This window comes from Cervus elaphus, chromosome 20 (assembly GCF_910594005.1).
Source record: "Cervus elaphus chromosome 20, mCerEla1.1, whole genome shotgun sequence".
Taxonomy (NCBI): Eukaryota; Metazoa; Chordata; class Mammalia; order Artiodactyla; family Cervidae; genus Cervus; species Cervus elaphus.
This window is the reverse complement of record NC_057834.1, coordinates 98,200,706-98,222,474: the sequence shown is the minus strand read 5'-3', so window position 1 is coordinate 98,222,474 and position 21,769 is coordinate 98,200,706. Positions and strand designations below refer to the sequence as shown.

Sequence of the window (21,769 nt, the reverse complement as noted above, 5' to 3'; positions counted from 1 at the left end):
AATCTGAAATTGGGCTGGATTTTCATCTTGGGCTTGGGTGATCTCTTTAACCTTACCACAGTTCACAGGTTTAATTATGCATCATTTCATCCCTTTAATGAGGCAAAGGATCCCTACCAGCAAAACCATGCTGGCCTGGCTGATAGTCCCAACTGGGATCCATTAGAGGCACATCCAACAGGGCATCGATGTGGCTGGGCAATGTGTAACTCATCAGCATATTTTTGAGCCTGTGCCCCAATGCCGGCCTTTTCCTCACTGATGCAGCAGTGGGAAAGGATAAAATTTACATCCTTCCAGATAAGGTCAGAGGAAAGAGTCAGTGCCTGGAATTCTTCAGTGAACCAGCTAGTCCTCTGAGAGTCTGCCTAAGCAGGTGAGGCATTAAGGTCAGACAAGGAAAAAGGGGTGTGGACTCTGGTAATTCCCTGAGACGCACCTACTATTTTCTGAAGGGGGCAAGGAGGCTCTGGCTGCATTTCAGGTGTGGAAGGGCAAAGACGCTTAACAGGCGGGGGAGAGGCTGAAGATGATGGAAGAGTGCTGGGACTTGGGTCTTCTCTCTGGGGCTCCTGTTCTTCCAGGGGTTCCACTAGAGAGGGCTTTTGTGTAGTCCGAATGGGTCCTAGTCAGCAAGGTTCCCTAACATGGAAATTGAATAGGTCTGGGTTTTCTACTAGGGCCATAAAAGCCTGTATAAGGAATTTCTATTAACTTTCCCTGCCTTTTGCAAAAAGATGTCTAACTGTAGGGTGGTACTATAGCTGAGGTTCCCGTTTTCTGGCCAGGCCTCATCATTTTTATACTGGGGCCAGGCTTCATTACAAAAACAAATGAGCTCTTTTGTTTTAAAGAATCTAGAGGCTTCCCTGGTGGCTCAGTGATAGAGAATACACCTGCCAATGAAGGAGATGCAGGTTCGATCCCTGGTCTGAGAAGATCCCACATGCCACTGAGCAACTACGCCCATGCACCACAACTCCTAAGCCTGTGTCTAGAGTCCAGGAACCACAACCGCTGAGCCCATGTGCCACAACCAGTGAAGCCTGAGTGCCCTAGAGCCCATTCTCCACAATAAGAGAAACCATGGCAATGAGAAGCCCTAGTACCATAGCTAGAGAAGAGCTCCCACTCACTGCAACTAGAGAAAAGCCCACATGGTGACAAAGGCCTAGCCCGGTCAAAAATAAATAAATAAAATTACTTCTTAGAAAAAGAATCTAGAGAAAACATGTCCCAGTGGCTCAAAATGCACTGCAGGGGTGAGTTCTTGGGGATGGAGGAGGTGTACCCCATCATTCCTTCGGGAGAAAATGCTCCTGTACCAGAGAGGAACACTCTCACTACAAGGTCCCATGGGGGCTCTCTGAGAGAGGACTGGTTCCAAGTGCTCCTGACCACCTATCCTGTCAACTTTATCCACGATGAGAGTTAGCTACTCCCCCCTGTGGCAGTAATGGGGCCCGTGTCCTATCCTGACCTCCATGGTACCCAGTATGAGTGACCTTCCTGAAGGTTTCTCTATAGATTAATCCCTGTGTTCCAGGTTATGCTGCTTTTGGAACGACATCCTCATGGTTCTGCATGTGCGATCAGTGGCTAAGTTGTGTATGACTCTGTGACCCCATGGACTGTAGCCCGCCAGGCTCCTCTGTCCAAGGGATTTCCCAGGCAAGAATACTGGAGTGGGTTGCCATCTTCTCCTCCAGGGGATCTTCCCAACCCAGGGATCGAACCTGCGTCCCCTGTATTGGCAGACAGGTTCTTTACTACCGCACCACCAGGGAAGCCCCCTCATTATTCTCAGACCTATTTTTAAGTCCCAGCCTTTTTCTCTAAAAGGGTGGTTACGTTTTGGAAAACAGGCACTGGCCATTAAGGGAGATGGTGTGTGAAAAAGAAAAAAACAAACCTCTTTCCCCTTCCTTTCTGAGGGCAGCATCCCCGGGGCTTCAGTGTCATCCTCCCCCTGTGCCTTCCCACACATGCTCTGGTCAGCAGACAGGGGGACTGGGTGCAGGCACGGATACGGCAGCAACGGTGGAGACATCATGACTGCAGGTAGGGGGAGAGAGCACCCCAGGACACCGGAGGGACATTCCTAATCACAGGACCCCGGGGGTGTCAAGCACAGCAAATGCAGGCCATTGCCACAGCATGCCGCCCCAGGGGCATAGCCATGTGGGCAACAACCCAGCTCGAGTCTCCTGCCTTGCCCTACAAGGGCAGGGTGGGGTCATGTGGACCCTAGAGGAGGCCAGCCAACACCAGGAGGGTGAGGGCTACCACCAAGCGGAGCAGGACCAACCCCCGCCCTGCCAACACCCAGGGGTAAAGGGCACAAATGACCTACTACTCGAGGGAGCTCCCGACGGGACTGCAGCCCATGGTACAAACTCTAAGGCTGTATTTCATATTTTTACACAATTTCACCTGTTAACAGTTACTTGTATGGTGGATAAGGTAAACCCAAAGGGCAAACATCATATGGCTCGGTTCCCATCCGAGGATGCCATTGAGGATGGCTGGAGAGTTTCCCTGACATGCCCTGTGCATACATAACAGTAAAAAGTGGAAGACCAAGTGGCAAGGTTTGAAAACGCCTGGCAGATCTCTCTTTCCCCATTTCCAGCAGAGTAAGGCAGCACCTCTCAAGGGCAAGGGAGGTGAGAGGCTAAGTCTAAAAGGTGACAGAGTAAGAAAGCAAAAGAGACAGAGTAAGGGAGAGAGTGGGCAAGTAATGGCAGGAAGTAAGGTAGTGCCTCTTGAGCATAATGGAGGCCAGAGGCTGAGGTTTACCCAATCCTCCTGGCTGGCTTCACCAATATGTTGCTGGTGAGTTGAGGTTCTTGCTTTGCCTCAAAAGATTTCGGAGACAAAGTGATAGACAAGAAATGGATTTATTTAGAGAAAAACACACTCCACAGACATATGGAGTCTCACAGAAGGTGAGAGGTGCTGAAATATGGTGTGGTTAGTTTTTATGGACTAGGTAAATTCATAAGCTAGAGAGTGGGAGGATTATTCCAATTATTTGGGGGCAGGGGGAATGATTTCCAGGGATTGGGCCACCACCCACTTTTTGGCTTTTTATGCGTTAGCCTCAGAACTGTCATGGAGCTGGTGGGTATGTCATTTGGCTTATACTAATGTATTACAATTAGTGTATAATGAGGCCCAAGGTCTACTGGAAGCCAAATCTTCTGCCATCCTGGGCGTAGTTGCTTCTAACAGTTTCAGTCGTGTCCTATGGCCATATCATTCTTTTAAAGGTTGTGCCCTGCCCGCTTCCCTTCTGTTTCCTGCTCACCTCATAGTGTAGCCTCCGGACTTTGCTCATGGCTGGCAGGCTAGACTGCTTCCCGCTGATGTTCCGAAAAACCTGAAAGACCATGAAGCACAGAAACAGGAAGTAGAGGCAGAGGCAGATCCCAGCCACTATGATGAAGGCCATCTGATGGTGTCCAGTCAAGGAAACAGTCAGCTCGCCAAGGACTCAAGCACTTCACTCAAGGGTGACACTCTCTGTCTCCAAATATGTAGGCAATTTTCAGGAGGGTAAAATATTAAAACCTGGCATTCTAATATCAACATTAGAGAGGTTCCCTGACATAAAAGTACCAATAGTTCCAAATAGCTTTCTAAGCTGGATAACAAGAGGGACAGAACCTTGCTTTTAGATATACAGACTCTAGGGTCCACCCTAGACCTACCAAATCAGAATCTGCCTTTTAACAAGGTCCTAGGGAGAGTCATATGCACAGTAAGTTGGAAAAGCACTAAAATATTGGATATTGGTTGTAAAATATTGATCAAGTAGAAAGCTGTATTAAAATCACCACAAAAGTAAAGATACAGGTGCCTAGGTCCCACTGCAGATCTACAGAATCAGATTTTCCAAGGGCTAGGAAACCAAGTATAACCATGTTTGCGAACCATTGGCCTAGTATCCAGATTTTTATTAAGAGGTTGAGGTACCCTGGAATTTGGAGAGCATGGAGTGTGGGTTGGATACAATAGCAGCAACTGCTGCTATAAGGGATGCTAGGCATGAGGTTGAAGGTATTGAAGTGAAACCTTCAAGATGAAGTTCTGTTGCAATCTTCTCTCAACACAAGAAAAATCTTGTCAGATGGAATAGGGAGCAGAGGACACATGGCCAAGGTGGGAGTTGAGGGTGGGGGCAATATACTCTGAGGTTGATCTTCAAAACTTAATCTGACAATTAGCAAAGCTTGGGGTGGAGTGATCTGACTTGGGAGGCAGATGACCAGACTCCAACTTTTTTCTGCTATAACTCCAGGCCAAGTAGCATATTTAAAGAAAAAAATTAAACAAGGGTGAACTCAGCATTTACACTTCACTAAAGTGAAAGTGTTAGTCACTCAGTTGTGTCCAACTCTTTGCGACCTCATGGATTGTACCCCACCAAGCTTCTCTGCCCATGGAATTCTCCTGGCAAGAATACTGGAGTGGGTAGCCATTCCTTTCTCCAGGGAATCTTCCCAACCCACGGTGGAATCCGGGTCTCCTGCAATGCAGGCAGATTATTTACCGTCTGAGCCACCAAGGAAGCCCCATATTTCACTAAATAATAGATTTAATGCAGTTTCGCTTTCTTTCCTTGGAGAAGGAAATGGCAGCCCACTCCAGTATTCTTGCCTGGAAAATTCCATGGACAGAGGAGCCTGGCGGGCTATGGTCTATGGGGTTACAAAGAGTTGGACAAGATTGAGCGATTAACTACTACTACACTCCTTTCCTAAAATCAATGGTGCCTTTGAATGATGGGAAAAGAGTTAGTTGCTGCAAAACTTAACCAATTACTTGCCTCCTTGGACCTCCAGCATTTCTAAAAAATGAAGGGGTTGAAGCAGACTAAGGATCATAAACAGTCCTCAGGTGGTACAGCTAATTTTTTTTGGTGGTGGGATGGCAGAAATGGGGAGCTCAATTCTCTCATCTTTAAAGCAATGATACTTTGATCTAGTTTACTTGCAAAGTTTTTGTGGTACCAAGAAGCCAATATAAAGACCATGGCTGGACAAAGCTTATTTATCAGCATATGACAAGATATTAATTATCCATCAAGAAAGAATACAACTCAAGCCTTTCTCTCCTCTCCCTAGGACAGTCTTTTTTTCCTGAAGCATTTAACATATTATTGAGAAAGATAAAATGTTTAAATCCAGCATCCTAAAAGGGATAAGCTAAGATTGTCACTTCTGCTTCATGAAGATGACTCAGAGAGTTTATGCCAACCAACCAGAAGCCTGGGTGACTCTTCTGGAACTAATCACCTTAGCCTTATCTCCACTTGGTCTTGGAAATGAATAGCAGAGGCATGGGATGCCAGCACACCAAGGTCACTGTAAGAAGTCTGGCACACAGATGATGTCAGTAATGGGGGCCCTGAGATGAACCTCCGTGGCTGCAGGGAAAAAGCAGTCATGCTTCAGTCTGTGGTAAACAAGTACATAATAGAGCATTTAGACAGGCAGCGGCAAGACTAGCCACTCCGATCCCTGGGCTGTGTGGACTTGCTGCAACCTCCTCGTTTTGCCTGCTCTCACCCAGGCTTGAAAGCAAGCATTAATTCTCCTCATTATTTGCCCTAATTGTGCTGTTATCATTGGTCTGAAGATCAAAGCCCCGGCTGAGCACACATGGAGAGAGCATCAGTGAGACTTAGAAAATGACCTTGGGGACCAGGCAGCTACGGGAAGAAATAAAACCCTGAGCCCATCAAGGAAGGATACAGCCAGTTCTGTTCCGACATCTGTAGTCCAGATACTGTAGAAGGGATTCGTGAGTTGTACCCCTCTACAAAGAGAAATGAGACGGAAAGGCAAGACACAATTAATACAGGGCGAAGGGGAGCTTTCCTTTCTACACACTCTCAGCTTTTCAGCCAGAGGGGTGGTGTCTGTATTCAGACTAAGTCGCAGAGGATGTAGAGAGAAACAGAGTTTGAAGAATGTGATTAGCTCAAATATTTTGTATCTCTAGAGAGCTCTGTCTCTTAATCCCAGTGCTAACCTGAGGATGTGGTCATGTCCTTGCTTTCATCCTACAGGCTGCCAATCACCTCCTCCGCCTTTTCAGATACTTGTTCTAAAGAGCTGAGGGTGAACCTGGTGACATGCATTTCAGTCCAGAGTTCCACAGGCCCCCTGCTTACCTCTCACACATGTCAAATATGAAAAGGCAGAAAGAGCCAACAGCAATTGGTCCGACTTGCTTCCAATACCCTGCTATGTGATTCCGCTCATGCTGGTCCTGAGGAAAACCAAGTTGAGAAATGAGAAAAAGATAGGGGAAAGCAAAGCAATTCTACAGGTGAGTCAGTCACCCAACAATCCTTGCTGCCTATCTGCTGTGTATCAAATCATGATATAGGTTAAAAAAAAACCAACAACATAGTGCTAACAAATGGAAAAAATTTCTCTAAATTGCACATAGTTTTTGATTATTTTAAAAAATTACAGCACAGACTCTTACCAATTCTTTCTCAACATCTTCCAGAAATTATCTAAATAACTGATCCATTTGTTGTTTTGCTTTCATAAATACTTTGACCTAATCACCAGACCTAATACCTAATACCGTCTTCAGCTAAGGACAGAAGATGTTGGGAGTAGTGGTTTGGGACTTCAAAGGGGAAGAAGGCAATTCACATGGAGATAGAAAAGCAAACATTTGGTAAACAAATGTTTGCTGGGCCATGCTGAGACAATGGGACAGGCAGTAAGCTGATCTTTAAGGCCCTGCCTTGACAAGTTTTCCTCCACCACCCAGCCCATATTCTTTGCAGATATCTCTGGTGATAGCTCTATTCAGGGTAACAGGTCATCTACCGAAATTCTTTTAGGCAGTTAAGGGGAAGGTCAACGTTTCTCCCTTTTTTTTTTTTTTTTTGCTCTACTGGGTCTTCATTTCTGCTGGGGCGTTGCTCAGTTGCGGCGAGCAGAGGCCACTCTCTAGCTGTGATGTGTGGGCTTCTCATTGCAGCAGCTTCTCCTTTGCGGAGCATGGGCTCTAGGGCATTTGGGCTCAGTAGTATGGTTCCAGGGCTCTAGAGCACAGGCTCAATAGTTGCGCGGCACACAGGGTCAGTTGTTCCAAGGCATGTGGGATCTTCCCGCATCAGAGATCGAATCCGTGTCTCCTGCATTGGCAAGCGGATTCTTTACTACTGAGTCACCAGGGAAGCCCTCTTTCCAGTCTTTTGATCCTTGATTGTTTTCAGCTAGAAATAATTCATGCGTCAAAGAGATATTTTGGTTTGTGGTAGCAAATTTTGCTCCCTTACATACTTTAGGTAGTAGAAGTTCTGTCATCCATAAAGTAACTCTTTCAGATTTAAATTGCGATGTGACTTATCACCGGTCTTTTTTAAGGTGGGGTAGTTCCCAGAGGACAAAATAAAGACTCGAAAGCATTAAGATATGTCAAGTGTAAGAGATTTCTTTCAGTTAGGAAAACAGACAGTCCCCTCCATTCCCGTCCATGCTGACGAGGGCTCGTGGTCAGTGCAGCTTGCTGGAGGACCCCCAGTGCCACCCAGCTGTAAGAAAAAGCCTCTCTCTCCTCTCACTATTCTCCTGGAAGGGCTGCAAGGCTTCACAAGCCGTGATCAAACCATGATGGAATTTAAAAATAGTCCGTGCTACTATGAGGCTCATGTGCCTAACACAAGGACCAGGCTCCAACTGGCACATCATCCTAGCCACAGCGTGATGGCTGCACCATTCTTATTTTTATCCACAGTATCATCAATCCCTCTTGAAATATGATTTGGTGTCTGTGCAAACTGAAACCAGAGAGGTCAGCATTTAGGGTAACAGGGGTTACTAGGCCACCTGAACCCACTGCCAGCTGGAAAATGCCTGGCCCACATTCTCTGGTGGTCACCTTGGTCCTGGGGACAAGCAGAGCTGAAGTCAAAGGACAGGAAATGCTGATAATCATTAATGTTTGTGCATCTACTTTATGCTAAATATTTACTCACATTATCTCATCTAAACCTCACAAAAAACCTACCCATTAGCCTTTAAAACCCATTTTATAGATGAGGAACCTGAGATTCAGAGCAATTAAGTCACATGCCAGCTAGTTGATAAGCGGTGACGCAGGAAGCTGAACCATGAGTCTGACTCCAGGGCTCTTGAGCCCACTTCTATAACCACTAGTTTATTCTGCCTCACCACTGCTCCTTGCCCAGGATGCACTTACCATCATGTGCTCACCACAGAAGATGATCCAGAAGGACAGAAGCATCGCATAGAAGATGCCCTGTCGGATATCACCAAACAGCAGCATCCAGGTCCAGTCAAACCCAATGGAAAACCACTCCACTGGGATGTTGATAAACGTCATGGAAATCCCAAGGGCAAAGATGACTCTGATGGTGAGAAAAATATCAGGAAAACTATTTTATTTATCTGGAAGGCAAAACATTTTTTATTTAAAAATCAAAACTCAGTTTTGGGATATGAGGTGCTCCATATAGGCACTGAAGCCATGTGATCAGTTTCTTTGCTCTCATTACAACGAGTATCTACATGGAGACGCTAAATGTCTTCTTTCATTGGCACCACTGCAGAATGAAGGACTGTTACATTAATCCCTCTACACAGTAATTGAACCTAACCTGAATGCTCTGAACTTTATCTTGGTGCCACCTCAGATTAAGTGCTTCCTAAATGTTTTCACCCTCCCTTGCCTTCTTACACAGACCTCATTGAATATACCAATAATTATCCTCTCTTACCTATTCAGGGTATCATTAACCTGATCATTAAGAACACTCATTATTATGATATCCTCAGCAAACATGAATCATACAAGCATTTTAATTTCAATAACACATGACTCCAAAGAATATGAAATACAAATTATTTTAGCTGCTTGTTTCATTTTTATTTTGCTTTTCTCCCATTAATGGCCACTTCCCTATCAAAATTTCATTTATTTTGTTACTGATTTATCCATACTTTCATTCATACCCACAAGTCATGTGTCAGGCATTTTGTTAGGGCTATAGATACCTAAATGAATAGGACCAGTTCTTTCCGTTATGGCTATTCAGTAGCTGAACCAGATAAAGTGTGATAAGCAATATGATAGATGAGTACAACAGATTGCTACCAGGACTTCTTACTTTGACAGAGACAGAAATTAAGCTTAGTTGCAAGTCAAGGTTAGGGAGGTGGAAGGGCATTCCAAACAGAGGGAAAAGCCTGGATGGAGCCTAGAAGAGCCTGAAGCATTTGGGGGTCTGAATATGGGACATATCAGGAAATGACAGGCCATGAGACCAGAGAAATATATATATATATATAAAGGCTGAGCTGGTAAAGAAACTTGCATACATTATTAGAGAATTTGAAATTTATCCTGAAAGGACTGAGGATCCAATAAGAAGGTTTAAAAATAGAGCATCATCATTTCATTCATTCACTCAACAAATTCATATTTATTGAGCTCCTACTGTGTACCAGTCACTATTCTAGATGCTGGGGATATAGAAGTAAACAAAGTAGGCAATGATCCTGCTCTAGTGATGCTTGTATTCAGATGGGGTGAGCAGAGGGGTAGAGATGGAATGATAATAAATAGAGAATAAGTATTATGAAGAAGTATTAAAAGAGCCAAGTGGGAGAATGGAGAGTGATGGGAGGCAATTTAAATAAGGTAGATGGGAGAAAGCCTGTAAGACGGAAATTATACTAGGGCTGAAGGAAATGAGGCGCTGAGCCACAGAGGTATCTAGGAAGGAGCATTTCAGATGAAGAGGACAGCAAGTGCAAAGGCCCTAAAGGGAGTGCATGCTGGTCATGTCTGAGCACCATCAAGGTGGATGGCCCGTGGTGAAGAGAACAGGAGATAAAATTAGAGGTGGTGAAGGGCCGGATCACTGAAGGTTTATAGGCCAGAGTAAAGGAAATGAAAAGCCAACAGACAGCTTTGAACAGAGTAGCGAAGTGATCCAATTTCTACTTAAAAGAAAAAGCCAGGCTGCTGTGTGAATAGACTGCAGGAAATAAAATGATGGGAATAAGAGGTGCAGTTAAGAGGCTATTTCAATAATCCAGGTGAGAAACGAGAAATCAGGGTTAGATCAGAGTGGTAGATAAGGAAATGGTGAGAATTTCCTGGCATGTTGGAAGAGAGGTGTGAATAAAAGTGGAGTAAAGGATGCCTCCTACATGTCTGCTCAGCTGCTCCTAAGCAGTTGAAAGGACAGAGTTGCTACTTCCTAAGATGAAGATGCCCCAAAGAGGAGCAAGTTTGAAGTGGGAGGAAAACAAGTGTTTTTCTTTGTATGTGGTGCATTTCTATGTAAATGAAGGTGTTTAAGTAAACGGGTGGAATACTAGAGTCCAGAGTTGGGAGTAGCTGAGGTTGACCATGTACATGAAGAGCATCAGAGTACAGATGGTTTTTAAGAGCACAAGACTAGATGAGATCACTGGGGAAACAAATGTAGGTAGTAAAGAGAAGAGGTCCAAATGTTGCAGGAAGCAGGATCCCTTCCAGGGCCCGAAACTGGGCTCTTGTCTTAAAACTTGGAAATGAATTGTCCGAGGAGACACATGTACTGGCAAAGCAAGAGATGTGTCTCCTCGGACAATTCATTTCCAAGGGTTAGACAAAAGCCCAGTTTCGGGCCCTGGAAGGGGTCCCCCTTCCTGCAACACAAAGACCGGGCCTCAGCTCAGAAGCTTAAGAGGTTGGAAAGATGACTGGAAACAGCCATGGAGACTGAGTGACAGTCAGCAAAGGAGTGAATAACCGTGAGAATGTGGAGGAGGCTCTACGAAAAAAAGGGAGTGATCAGCCATGCCAAATGCTGACACTTCAGTTCAGTTGCTCAGTCGTGTCCAACTTTGTGACCCCATGGACTGCAGCACACCAGGACCCCCTGTCCATCACCAACTCCCAGAGCTTGCTCAAACTCATGTCCATCGAGTCAGTGATGCCATCCAACCATCTCATCCTCTGTCAGTCCCTTCTCCTCTCGCCTTCAGTCCTTCCCAGCATCAGGGTCTTTTCCAAGGAGTCAGCTCTTCCCATCAGGTGGCTAAAGTATTGGAGTTTCAGCTTCAGCATCAGTCCTTCCAGTGAATATTCAGGACTGATTTCCTTTAGGATTGACTGTTTGGATCTCCTTGCAATCCAAGGGACTCTCAAGAGTCTTCTTCAACACCACAGTTCAAAACTGTCAATTCTTTGGCAGTCAGCTTTCTTTATAGTCCAACTCTCACATCCATACATGACGAATGAAGAAACAATAGCTTTGACTAGACAGACGTATGTTGGCTAAGTAATGTCTCTGCTTTTTAATATGCTCTCTAGGTTGGTCATAGCTTTTCTTCCAAGGAGTAAGTGTCTTTTACTTTCATGGCTGCAGTCACCATCTGCAGTGATTTTGGAGCCCCCAAAAATAAAGTCGGTCATTGTTTCCATTGTTTCCCCATCTACTTTCCATGAAGTGATGGGACCAGATGCCATGATCTTACTTTTCTGAATGTTGAGTTTTAAGCCGGCTTTTTCACTCTCCTCTTTCACTTTCATCAAGAGGCTCTTTAGTTCTTCTTTGCCTCCTGCCATAAAGACATATCTTATGCATATCTGAGGTTATTGATATTTCTCCCAGCAATCTTGATTCCAGCTTGTGCTTCATCCAGCCCAGCATTTCATATGATGTACTCTGCATAGAAGTTAAATAAGCAGGGAGACAATATACAGCCTTGACATAAGCCTTTCCTGATTTTGAATTAGTCTATTGTTCCATGTCCAATTCTAGCTGTTGCTTCCTCACATGCATACAGATTTCTCAGGAGGCAGGTAAGGTGGTCTGGTATTCCTATCTCTTTAATAATCTTTTACAGTTTGCTGTGATCTACACAGTCAAAGGTTTTAGCATAGTCAATAAAGCAGAAGTAGATGTTTTTCTGGAACTCTCTTGCTTTTTCAATGATCCAATGGATGTTGGCAATTTGATCTCTGGTTCCCTGGCCTTTTCTAAATCCAACTTGAACATCTGGAAGTTCATGGTTCATGTATTGTTGAAGCCTGGCTTGGAGAATTTTGAGCATTACTTTGCTAGCATGTGAGATGAGCAACTGTGCGGTACTTTGAACATTCTTTGGCATTGCCTTTCTTTGGGATTGGAATGAAAACTGACCTTTTCCAGTCCTATGGCCACTGCCGAGTTTTCCAAATTTGCTGACATATTGAGTGCAGCACTTTCAGAGCATCATCTTTTAGGATTTGAAATAGCTCAACTGGAATTCCATCGCCTCCACTAGCTTAGTTCGTAGTGATGCTTCCTAAGGCCCACTTGACTTCATACTTCAGGATATCTTGCTCTAGATGAGTGATCACACCATCGTGGTTATCTGGGTCATAAAGATCTTTTTTGTATAATTCTTCTGTGTAATCTTGCCACCTCTTCTTAATATCTTCTGCTTCTGTTAGGTCCATACCATTTCTGTCCTTTATTGTGCCCATCTTTGCATGAAATATTCCCTTCATATCTCTAATTTTCTTGAAGAGATCTCTAGTCTTTCCCATTCTGTTGTTTTCCTCTATTTCTTTGCATTGATCGCTGAGGAAGGCTTTCTTATCTCTCGTTTCTATTCTTTGGAACTCTTCACTCAGATGGGTATAGCTTTCCTTTTTTCCTTTGCCTTTCACTTCTCTTCTTTTCTCAGTTACTTTTAAGACCTCCTTAGACAACCATTTCGCCTTTTTGCACTTCTTTACCTTAGGGATGATCTTGATCCCTGCCTCCTGTACAGTGTCACGAACCTCCGTCCATAATTCTTCAGGCACTCTGTCTATCAGATCTGTTCCCTTGAATCTATTTTTCACTTCCATTGTATAATCATAAGGGATTTGATTTAGGTGATATAGTGGATGTGACCTAAATGCTGACAATGAGTCAAGAAAAGTGAGGACTGAGGAATGAGGATTGGATTTGGAAGGTGGGGGTCATTGGTGATCCTATTAAGAACAATTTTAATAAGGGGTGGAAGGGGCTCAAGAAAAAACAGGAGAAGATATATACACAAGATTTTTGAGGAATTTTGTTGTAAAGATGAGCCGAAAAATGATGCAGTAGCTTTGAGGGGAAGTACAAAGAGTTCTAACTAAGAAAGGGGATGGAAGAGTGTGTTTGTATATTAATGGGAATAACCCAACCTAAAGCAAAAAGTCAATAATGTGGGAGAGAAGGGGCTATCTCTACAGGAAAATCATCCTTGCTGAGAGGTGCTGAGAGGCGCTGGGATTAGTGAGCAACAATGCTGTTCATCCACTGTATCAGAGAAATGTATCTGATACAGAACGTGAGAAAGCAAAGAGAGAACAGACAGCTGGAAATATGAGGGCAGTAGAACCCTTAGGATTTAACAATAACTTGCAGGTAAAAGCTGAAGGAGAAAAAGGAGTCAAATCTCCAGTCCAAATAACACACTGACCACTTGAACTAGACTCCCAGCAACAGGTCCACGGCAGGCTGTGCCAGTGTTTCTTAAGAGTGCTTCAAAATCAGCTCTTACTTTTCCAGGAGCACTGGGGGTCGGGACATCATGGTGATCCTCCTCCAATACCACACCATAATGATGAAGATGCTGGGTGTAAGGAAGGTCTTCATGGCAAACCACACCTTGGTGAAGCCTCCATTTTGGTGAATTCCCTAGATAGAGACCAATCATAATTTTGAAGGTCAATATATCTGGGTGTTATTTTCTACCAGCAGATGCATTTTGAAGAGCAGTAAGTGGAGATCTTTATTGCTGAACTTCCAAGATCAAGAGCTTTAACATTCACAGCAGGTAATGTCCTCACACTCCCCTCAACTCCTCCTCAGGCACTGTAGAAAACTAAATCAAAAGGCATGAAGATAGACTCACTTTATCCTAAGGGAATGATTAGGAACATGATCAAAGGTTTTTCTCCAAGGTTTTCATTGAAAAATTGGAGCTATCTTAGAGGCCCCAAATGATGGCACTGGTATATATAAGGTGAATAAACCCTGTGGAAAGCTAAGCAGTACCGCAAAGTATATTTACATTATATTTATAATATACCATTAAATTTTAAAAAGCAAAGAATGGAAGAGTCAGTTGAATATGATTCCCCGCCCCCCCTTTTTTAAGAGAAGGATTGAGCTCAGTCTCTCAGTTGTGTCTCTTTGTGACCCCATGGACTGTAGCCCACTGGGCTCTTCTGTCCATGGAATTTTCCAGGCAAGAATACTGGAGTGGGTTGCCATTTCCTTCTCTAGAAGGGAACAATTTTAAATATATTCATACACACACACACACACACACACACACACACATATATACATTACACACACAGAAAAAAATCAAGAAGGAGATAATAACAAAACCTCGAAATGGTTGTTTCTCAAGATGGTAGGATATTACAGATAACTTTCATGTTCTACTATGTGTTTATTTGTGCTTCTAATTTTCTACAATAAATATGCAGTTGCTTTTTAGATTTAAAAAAACCTAAATTAGGTTTAAAAAATCTACTCCACATTTTACTTTTTCCCCTACTAAAGAGACAAAATGGTAAGAACCTATACCACTACTGTGATCAATCAGATTCACTTACCACCAGCCGAATATCCTTTATCTCTCCAATCCCAACGTTGATTTTCTTCTTCTCATTCACAGGCAGCCGGATATTTAGAAGGTAATACTTATGAGCCACGGACCCAATTTCCATGAAAGGAAGGACATCACATTCATAGTAACGGCCCTCATGTTCTAGGGTCTGAAAGAAGAGTAGAGGGTTTGAGGCAAGGTCACCATTTCCAATAAACTGTCTGAAGTGTCTTGCCTTTGACTCATATCACCAATTCTAAAAGCTAAGGCTTAAATGTATACATCAGAGGTACACACAATAGGGTACATGGGTTTATATAAGCTGCCACCCTCCCTCCCCAAAATAAAACCCAGCCACATTTGAGGTGGAACCAGAAATCTCAGGTAACAAGCAGGGATTTCTTCTATTTCAACACCTTTCTCAGCTCTTCAATCCTTATTACAGCCTCAGATCAGACTAGCCTGGTCTATAAGGGCTATATAAGAACTTTTAATTGGCAGCGTACTATCAGATACTGTATGGCTTTGTGGAACAGTCAACTCCTTAAATGTTCAGGAGGAAGTCCTTGCTAATGTTCATCACATTCTTGTATCATGATCACTTGTTTACATAGTTTTGGCCTGTAGGAGATGCTACATGAAGCAGGAAATATCTACTTTTTATTGATTTGACCCAAAAAAAAATAGAAGAAGCAACTCAAGGAGCCTTGGAATTTGGAGAAGATACAAAGGGATGAGTGGAATAAGGAGATTAGGTTGATAGAGATGACCTCTTGGAATTTTCTGCCTTTAAATCTTTCTAACTGCCCAAGAGACAAAATGGCAGAAGGGAGCAGAAATTAAATAAACATTTAGCACAGTTTCTAGGAAGTCCTTTTTATCTTTTAAAGCTGGCTTAAAACTCAATATTAAAAAAATCTAAGATCATGGCATCAGTCCTATCACTTCATGGCAAATAAAAGGGGAAAAGGGGGAAGCAGTGACAGATTTCTTCTTCTCGGGTTCTACAATCACTGTAGATGGTGACTGAAGCCATGAAATTAGAAGACAATTGCTTCTGTGCAGGAAAGTCATGACAACCCTAGACAGTGTGTTAAAAAGTAAAGATATCACTTTGCCGACAAAAATCTATATAGTCAAGGAAACAGATTTTCCAGTAGTCATGTATGGATGTGAGAGTTGGACCATAAAGAAGGCAGAGCACTGAAAAATTGTGGTGCTGGAGAAGACTCTTGAGAGTCCCTTGGACTGCAAGAAGATCAAACCAGTCAGTCTTAAAGGAAATCAACCCTGAATATTCATTGCAAGGACTGAGGCTGAAGCTGAAGCTCCAATACTTTGGCCATGTGATGCAAACAGTCGATTCACTGGAAAAGACCCTGATGCTGGGAAAAATTGAAGGCAGAAGGAGAAGAGGGCGACAAAGGATGAAATGGTTGGATGGCATCACCAATTCAGTGGAAATGAACTTGGGCAAACTCCAGGAGATGGTGAGGGACAGGGAAGCCTGGCATGCTGCAGTCCATGGGGTCGCAAAGAGTTGGACACAACTGGCAACTGAACAACAACAGCTAGGAAGGCCTCCTGGACTTCCTGCCAAGCAATTTAAGAGGTACCACCCAGCACAAGGCAGGGGAAGACTGGTGAGTAGGGGCACAGCTTGCTTTTGAAAACAAGATTCTGTTCCAGCCCCACAGGACACAAAGCTTTGTGGCCTAGCTGAGGGGTGGGGGAAGCTCTCAAGTATGGGCATGGAGAAGCAGGAGCTTCAGCAACTGAGGACTCTTTCCCAATGAACCAGACAAGTGTCTGCCTTCATGCTGGGTTTGTATTTCAGCTTTAATGTTTGCCTGGTACCTTCTGATGAAGTGATGGAGGGATGGAATTTGGTATTCCTGAGCTTGAATTCTCAGGGCCTCCAAAAGCTTTTGTAAATCTTCAGAGCAAAAAGTCCAGAGGAGAAAGAAAGATAACAAGGAGTCTGTTCCTTCTGTGATCTTGGGGGTGGGGGAGCGATTTACTAGACAGTCAGAGCTTAAGAGTGCAATAAACAGACCTGCATACAGGGAGAGAAGACACAAATGACAAAAACAGAGCTAGAGCAGGTACAGACCTGGCTCATGGGCTTCCCTCTTTCCTTTCCTACTCATGGTAGACATCACTGATCAGTCATGATCGTTTGTCATTTTCTAAGGTCTTAGGGGCTCTTATCAGAATGACCAGTTGATTAGACATGGCATTTGAAGTTTTAAAAATTCTTCTGTAGAAAGAATCCTTCTTTTCCAAACCTCAGCTGCAAGTCGGATAAGTCTTCCTGTATAGATCTTTCTCTCCTCTGTTCCCTTCTCTTCTACTTATAAATCAAGGCAGGAAGGACTCCGCAAAACGGCTGAAAATACAGTATAGGCTCTAATTCAGCCTCAGATGAAACTGAACTAAGGAGGCTGATTACCTGCTCTTGTAACAGCAAAAAGTGGATATTCTGATGTGTTTCCAATAAGCTTATTTACAGAAGTTGAGAGCTTGAAGGCAAAAAAACTTATTTACTAATGCCACTGCCTTCATTACGTGTCTCACCCAAGGTCCCAAAAGTTGTGGCAGAATTGGATTGAGGACTTCCAAGTCCAGCCTCCAGCTCTGATAGGGAGGAGGACACGTGAATGCAGCAGAAAGAAAGGAATGCTGTGCCATGACCTTCAAGCCAAGAAGGCAGGCACTGAACTTCAAGTCAAGAGGTTCAAATTCTAGTCCTGACCTCACCCCTTACTCGGTACCTGGGGAAGGTCATCCACCTCATTTGGTCTTAACTTTCTTTCTAAGTAAAGCGTGTTCAGTCATGTCCAACACTTTGCGATTCCATGGACTGTAGCCCGCCAGGCTCCTCTCTCCATGGGATTCTCCAGGCAAAAATACTGGAGTGAGTAGCTATTCCCTTTTCCAGGGGATCTTCCCAACCCAGGGGTCAAATCTGGGTTTCCTGTATTGCAGGCAGATTCTTTACTATCTGAGCCACCAGGGAAGCCCCCTAAGTAAAGCAAGAAGGTTTACTTATGTGATCTCTTGAGTTCCTTCTAATGCCCCTTCATGGGTCTTCGGTCCCCTGTCTTCCACTCCCTTGTCCCTACACAGAAGGTAGCACCACCACATGAGACAAATGTACTTAAATCCAACAGATTAGAGAGACACACAGGGTCCTGGGATCCTGGCCTGTCCTACCTGTCTCAGACAAATTCACCATATCCTGCTGGGGACTTTCCTTTATGCATTGAGGTTCTGACTCTGACGGTATTTAGGGCACTTAGAAAGAAAGATTTCCTGCTCTCTCTCCCTTCTTTTGCTTTCCCCAGCCCCCTCAGCCCTCCCCTAAATCCAGCATGAGACTGGCTAATTAGGACAAATTACAGCAGGTGGCAACTTGACTTTTTTTTTTTTTTTTAAACTTCACAATCCACCAGGGACTAAAAAGCTTTAAAGCAATTTCTCATTTAATCTTCAGACTCAAGTCTAAATTTCACTGCAATCAAAAAGCATAGATTTCATGATTCATTTCCTTCACACTTTTCAAGGTTTAGTATCTTTCTTGAAAGGGATCATCCTAAAGATAATTAAGCAACTGTCATTAAGAAGCAGTTGCAGGCTTCCTAACAACCTCCCCTGACTCTGCTTCTTGTGCCCTCTAAGAGTTTAAGTAAGGTGAGAAATGACTTTTCCCTTTTTCTGAGAATGAAATTCCATATCCAAAAGCTTTATATCCTTTAGCTTTAAACATCCAACCAGTCTTACCCTTGAATGACGCAATCAACTTGCAGCAATAGTTAGAAAGGTTTTAATTAATTTCCTCCACTGCATACAAAGATCTAGAAATATCACATATCTCTCTTCTGCTCCCTCCAGTTCCTCTCTACCATTCCTTTTCACCTATAGATAACCCCCAAGGGCCTACTCAAAACAATTCTGGATGAATTTGGGGTGGGGGGAACCCTACATTTGATCATTAAGGAAAGGATCTACTGAAGTAACTTTCAAACTTTATCAAGCTTAAGAGAAGGCATTGAAATCCTGTTAACACAGGTTCCTTGGTCTGAACACGCTGAAATTTTGATTGTTGTGTTTGGAGTGTGAAATCTGGAAATCTGCATTTCCTACAAGCTACCAGGTGATGCTGATGCTGTTAATTCTTAGGCCACACTTTCTGTAGCTCTGGTCTAGGAACCCTAGGGAAAGAGAGACTTAACAATAACCAGGTGTCCCAAAAGATGCTTATGTGTAGGGTGCATGGTTGGCCCATGAGAGTTTTAGTTAATATGTTTTGTCCTGGTGGCCCGTCTGGTGAAACATGTCCCAGACTAGATTCAAGTGGTAAGATTCGTTCTGTTATCTAGTCCTTACAGAGATTCCACAGGCAGGTATTAATTATTATTTCATTTGGCAAAGGAGAAACTGAAGCTTGAGCAGATAAAGCAAGCTAGCCTGAGGGAAAGCAGTGAGTGAGTGAAATGGTCTGGAATTGAAGCCAAGTATCCTGCTAGGCTCCTCAATCCATGGGATTTCCCAGGCAAGAATACTGGAGTGGGTTGCCGTTTCCTTTTCCAGGAGATCTTCCTAACCCAGGGATCAAACCCGCATCTCCTGCATTATAGGCAGATTCTTTACCACTGAGCCACCGGGGAATGTTTTGCTCCAAATCCAGGCCTTTAACCAACAGTAATGAACCTGCAGAGCCCCCTTTTAGTCCTCTTCAGGGCAGGATGGGGGCATGGTTCTCAGAGGCTTCAACCTGTCATCCTTACTATTCCACAGGAAAACCCAACTTTGCAGTTATAAGCAAAAGTGAAGCGCTAAATTGATCAACAGAGCAGGTACTACAAAGTAGCCAAATTCTTCAGCAGCAACTGACCTGAAGATGTGATAAACAACATAATCAGGAAAGTGCTTCAGTGCAGTTTGGCCTCTCCTCCATTTCATGCAAAGAAAATAAGATTATTTCTGTCCGGGAAGGGACATCAGAGATCACCTAGCTGGTGATGCTCCCTGTCAACACTCTTGAGGAATGTGAGTAACCATGAGTAACAGTAACTACGGCTCCATTTCAACCTCAGAGACTTTGGCAGGTGGGGGAGGGTGAGCGGGACAGAATCTTGGGGAGGCATGTTTGAGGGCAGCACTTGGCACTGGAAAAGGGCCCCCGCTAATTCTGATTTGGTCCTTATACAATCAAATCCCACTGTTCTCTGAGGGTCACCGAATCCATCCCTATATTTTAATTCCTCAAGATTCTGAGGCCTTCGTCCAAGAGAAAGGGTCTTCCTACACTCAATGCAGGATAGTGACATTCCTCCCTCTGGGTGGTTAAACAAATCTTCCTGGAAGAACCAAAGAAACAGAGTCCTAAAGATGTGCAGAAAGACTGAGAGGTCCCAAAGGAAACTAGATTCCTCCCTCAGGCCCTTCTTTTTGTCTATGATGTTTGTTCCCTGGGATTGTCAGTCTTCACACCTACACGCTGATTTTGGCAACAGAGATGCCTAAGAAACAGAGAGCAGACACACGCATTGATCCAGTAGGAACAGATTTCCCCACCTAAAATTAACTAAGCAACATTCTTCAAACACTTTTAACTGATTAACAAAAGAACAAAGAGCTTATGTTTATGGAGGTATTTTAGAGAAACAACTAAATCACTTCAAACAAACATTCCTTCTTCTGTTCTTTGCTCCTTTGCAGGGACATGAAATATCGAGATTGCCCTCTCCTAGGACAAAGGATGGTGACTACTAACCTTTGTGGGTCATGTCGGCTTAGGAACAAGGAATCTGTCTGAGCAAATGTTCCCACATACCTGGAAACCAAATAAAAACCCCATCAGCTAGGACGTCAAGGTACCCTACCTTGGGGGAGGTGAAGGTACATTTGAGTTTCCGGGGCACTCTCTCATGGGCCATCTCAGTCCACTCAGCAAACATATCATCACGGTAAGCCAGAGAAACATCCATGGAAACTTCTGCATTTTCTCCTGCAAAAGAAAGGATGCACAATTCAGAAATGGCTTCTGGTAAGATACTTGAAAAACAGTTTTAAAACTCTTCTAGGCTCCACCATGGAAACCAATAAGACAAAAGAGATGTATCAGTTCCTATCAAGCACCAAACCTGACTTTCCAACTCTGAAGACTTAAAAATCACAGGATGAATGTCTGAGCTGGATGCTGGGTCCCCTCCCATAACCAACTGCTCTGCTAAGAAGTCAAAGAGCTCCCATTGAAATTCTTCCAGAGACGGCAGTCATAGTCTCTCACAGACAGTTCCAAATGGTCAGGTTCTAACTCAACATGTATCCTCCTTAATTTATACCACTGGTCCTACATCTCCCTATATAAGTCCCATGGCACATGAGGTCATTTTTCCACAAAAGTGCCTTAGTACTTGAAACCTACAGCTCATCTGTCCTCTCCTCTCTGATCAAAATGACCAAGATTTTTCACCACCTCTCAGATAAATGACAAGAACGTTGGGTGCTTTCTTCAGGAACATTCTCGTCTGAAAGAACCTTTCTAAAATTCCCCAAGAAGTTCTCAAATACAGGCTTTCCTGCTTCTCTAAAATGCAAAACTCTTTCTTCAGAGTGTGGACAAAGTTAATTTAAGATGTGAAGGGTTTCTCTAAATTTAAGATGACTTATACACAGGCAGGAATATTAAAATAAGTTCATAGTTAAACAAATGAGCATTCAATATACTTCTGTATCAGTAAGGACCATGAATGGGTTTAACTCATCACAGAGCTCATTAAAGAGATTAGTTTGATAAAAATTACATCTATCCATTTGGTCTGTTTTATACTCTGCTGAGCAAGCTTCAGAATAGAGGAGTCTTAATGGGGGAAAAAAGCACAACTACATTTCTAAAATGACCAGGGTGAGCCAGCTCCCACTGCGGTTATGAGACTGGGCTCAGTTCTGGGCTCTGGAACCTTAACTCCATGTCACATAGGAAACAGGTAAGAATAGCTGCTGTCTAGAAAATTGGGGCTTTACTATCCCTGACCCAGTGTGGCTTGAAGACAATTTGACAGTGCGAATCCCTAGCTCTCCGAGGAAATCTAGGAAGAGAAAGAAATAATGCAGGAGAGAAGGGATGTGAG

At 43.6% G+C, this 21,769-nt stretch overlaps 1 protein-coding gene across 1 annotated transcript in view; it reads right to left on the bottom strand.

Moving 5' to 3' along the window:
- The window catches only part of WLS (Wnt ligand secretion mediator), a 113,810-nt gene that overhangs the window by 23,171 nt on the left and 68,870 nt on the right, over positions 1–21,769 (bottom strand). The window contains exons 3-9 of the mRNA XM_043878752.1: positions 20,519–20,643; positions 14,638–14,799; positions 13,572–13,708; positions 8,236–8,404; positions 6,182–6,279; positions 5,760–5,823; positions 3,311–3,454 (exon numbers count right to left, since the gene is read on the bottom strand). Coding sequence (XP_043734687.1) covers positions 3,311–3,454; positions 5,760–5,823; positions 6,182–6,279; positions 8,236–8,404; positions 13,572–13,708; positions 14,638–14,799; positions 20,519–20,643 — 899 coding nt within the window. The remainder of the gene's footprint in view (positions 1–3,310; positions 3,455–5,759; positions 5,824–6,181; positions 6,280–8,235; positions 8,405–13,571; positions 13,709–14,637; positions 14,800–20,518; positions 20,644–21,769) is intronic.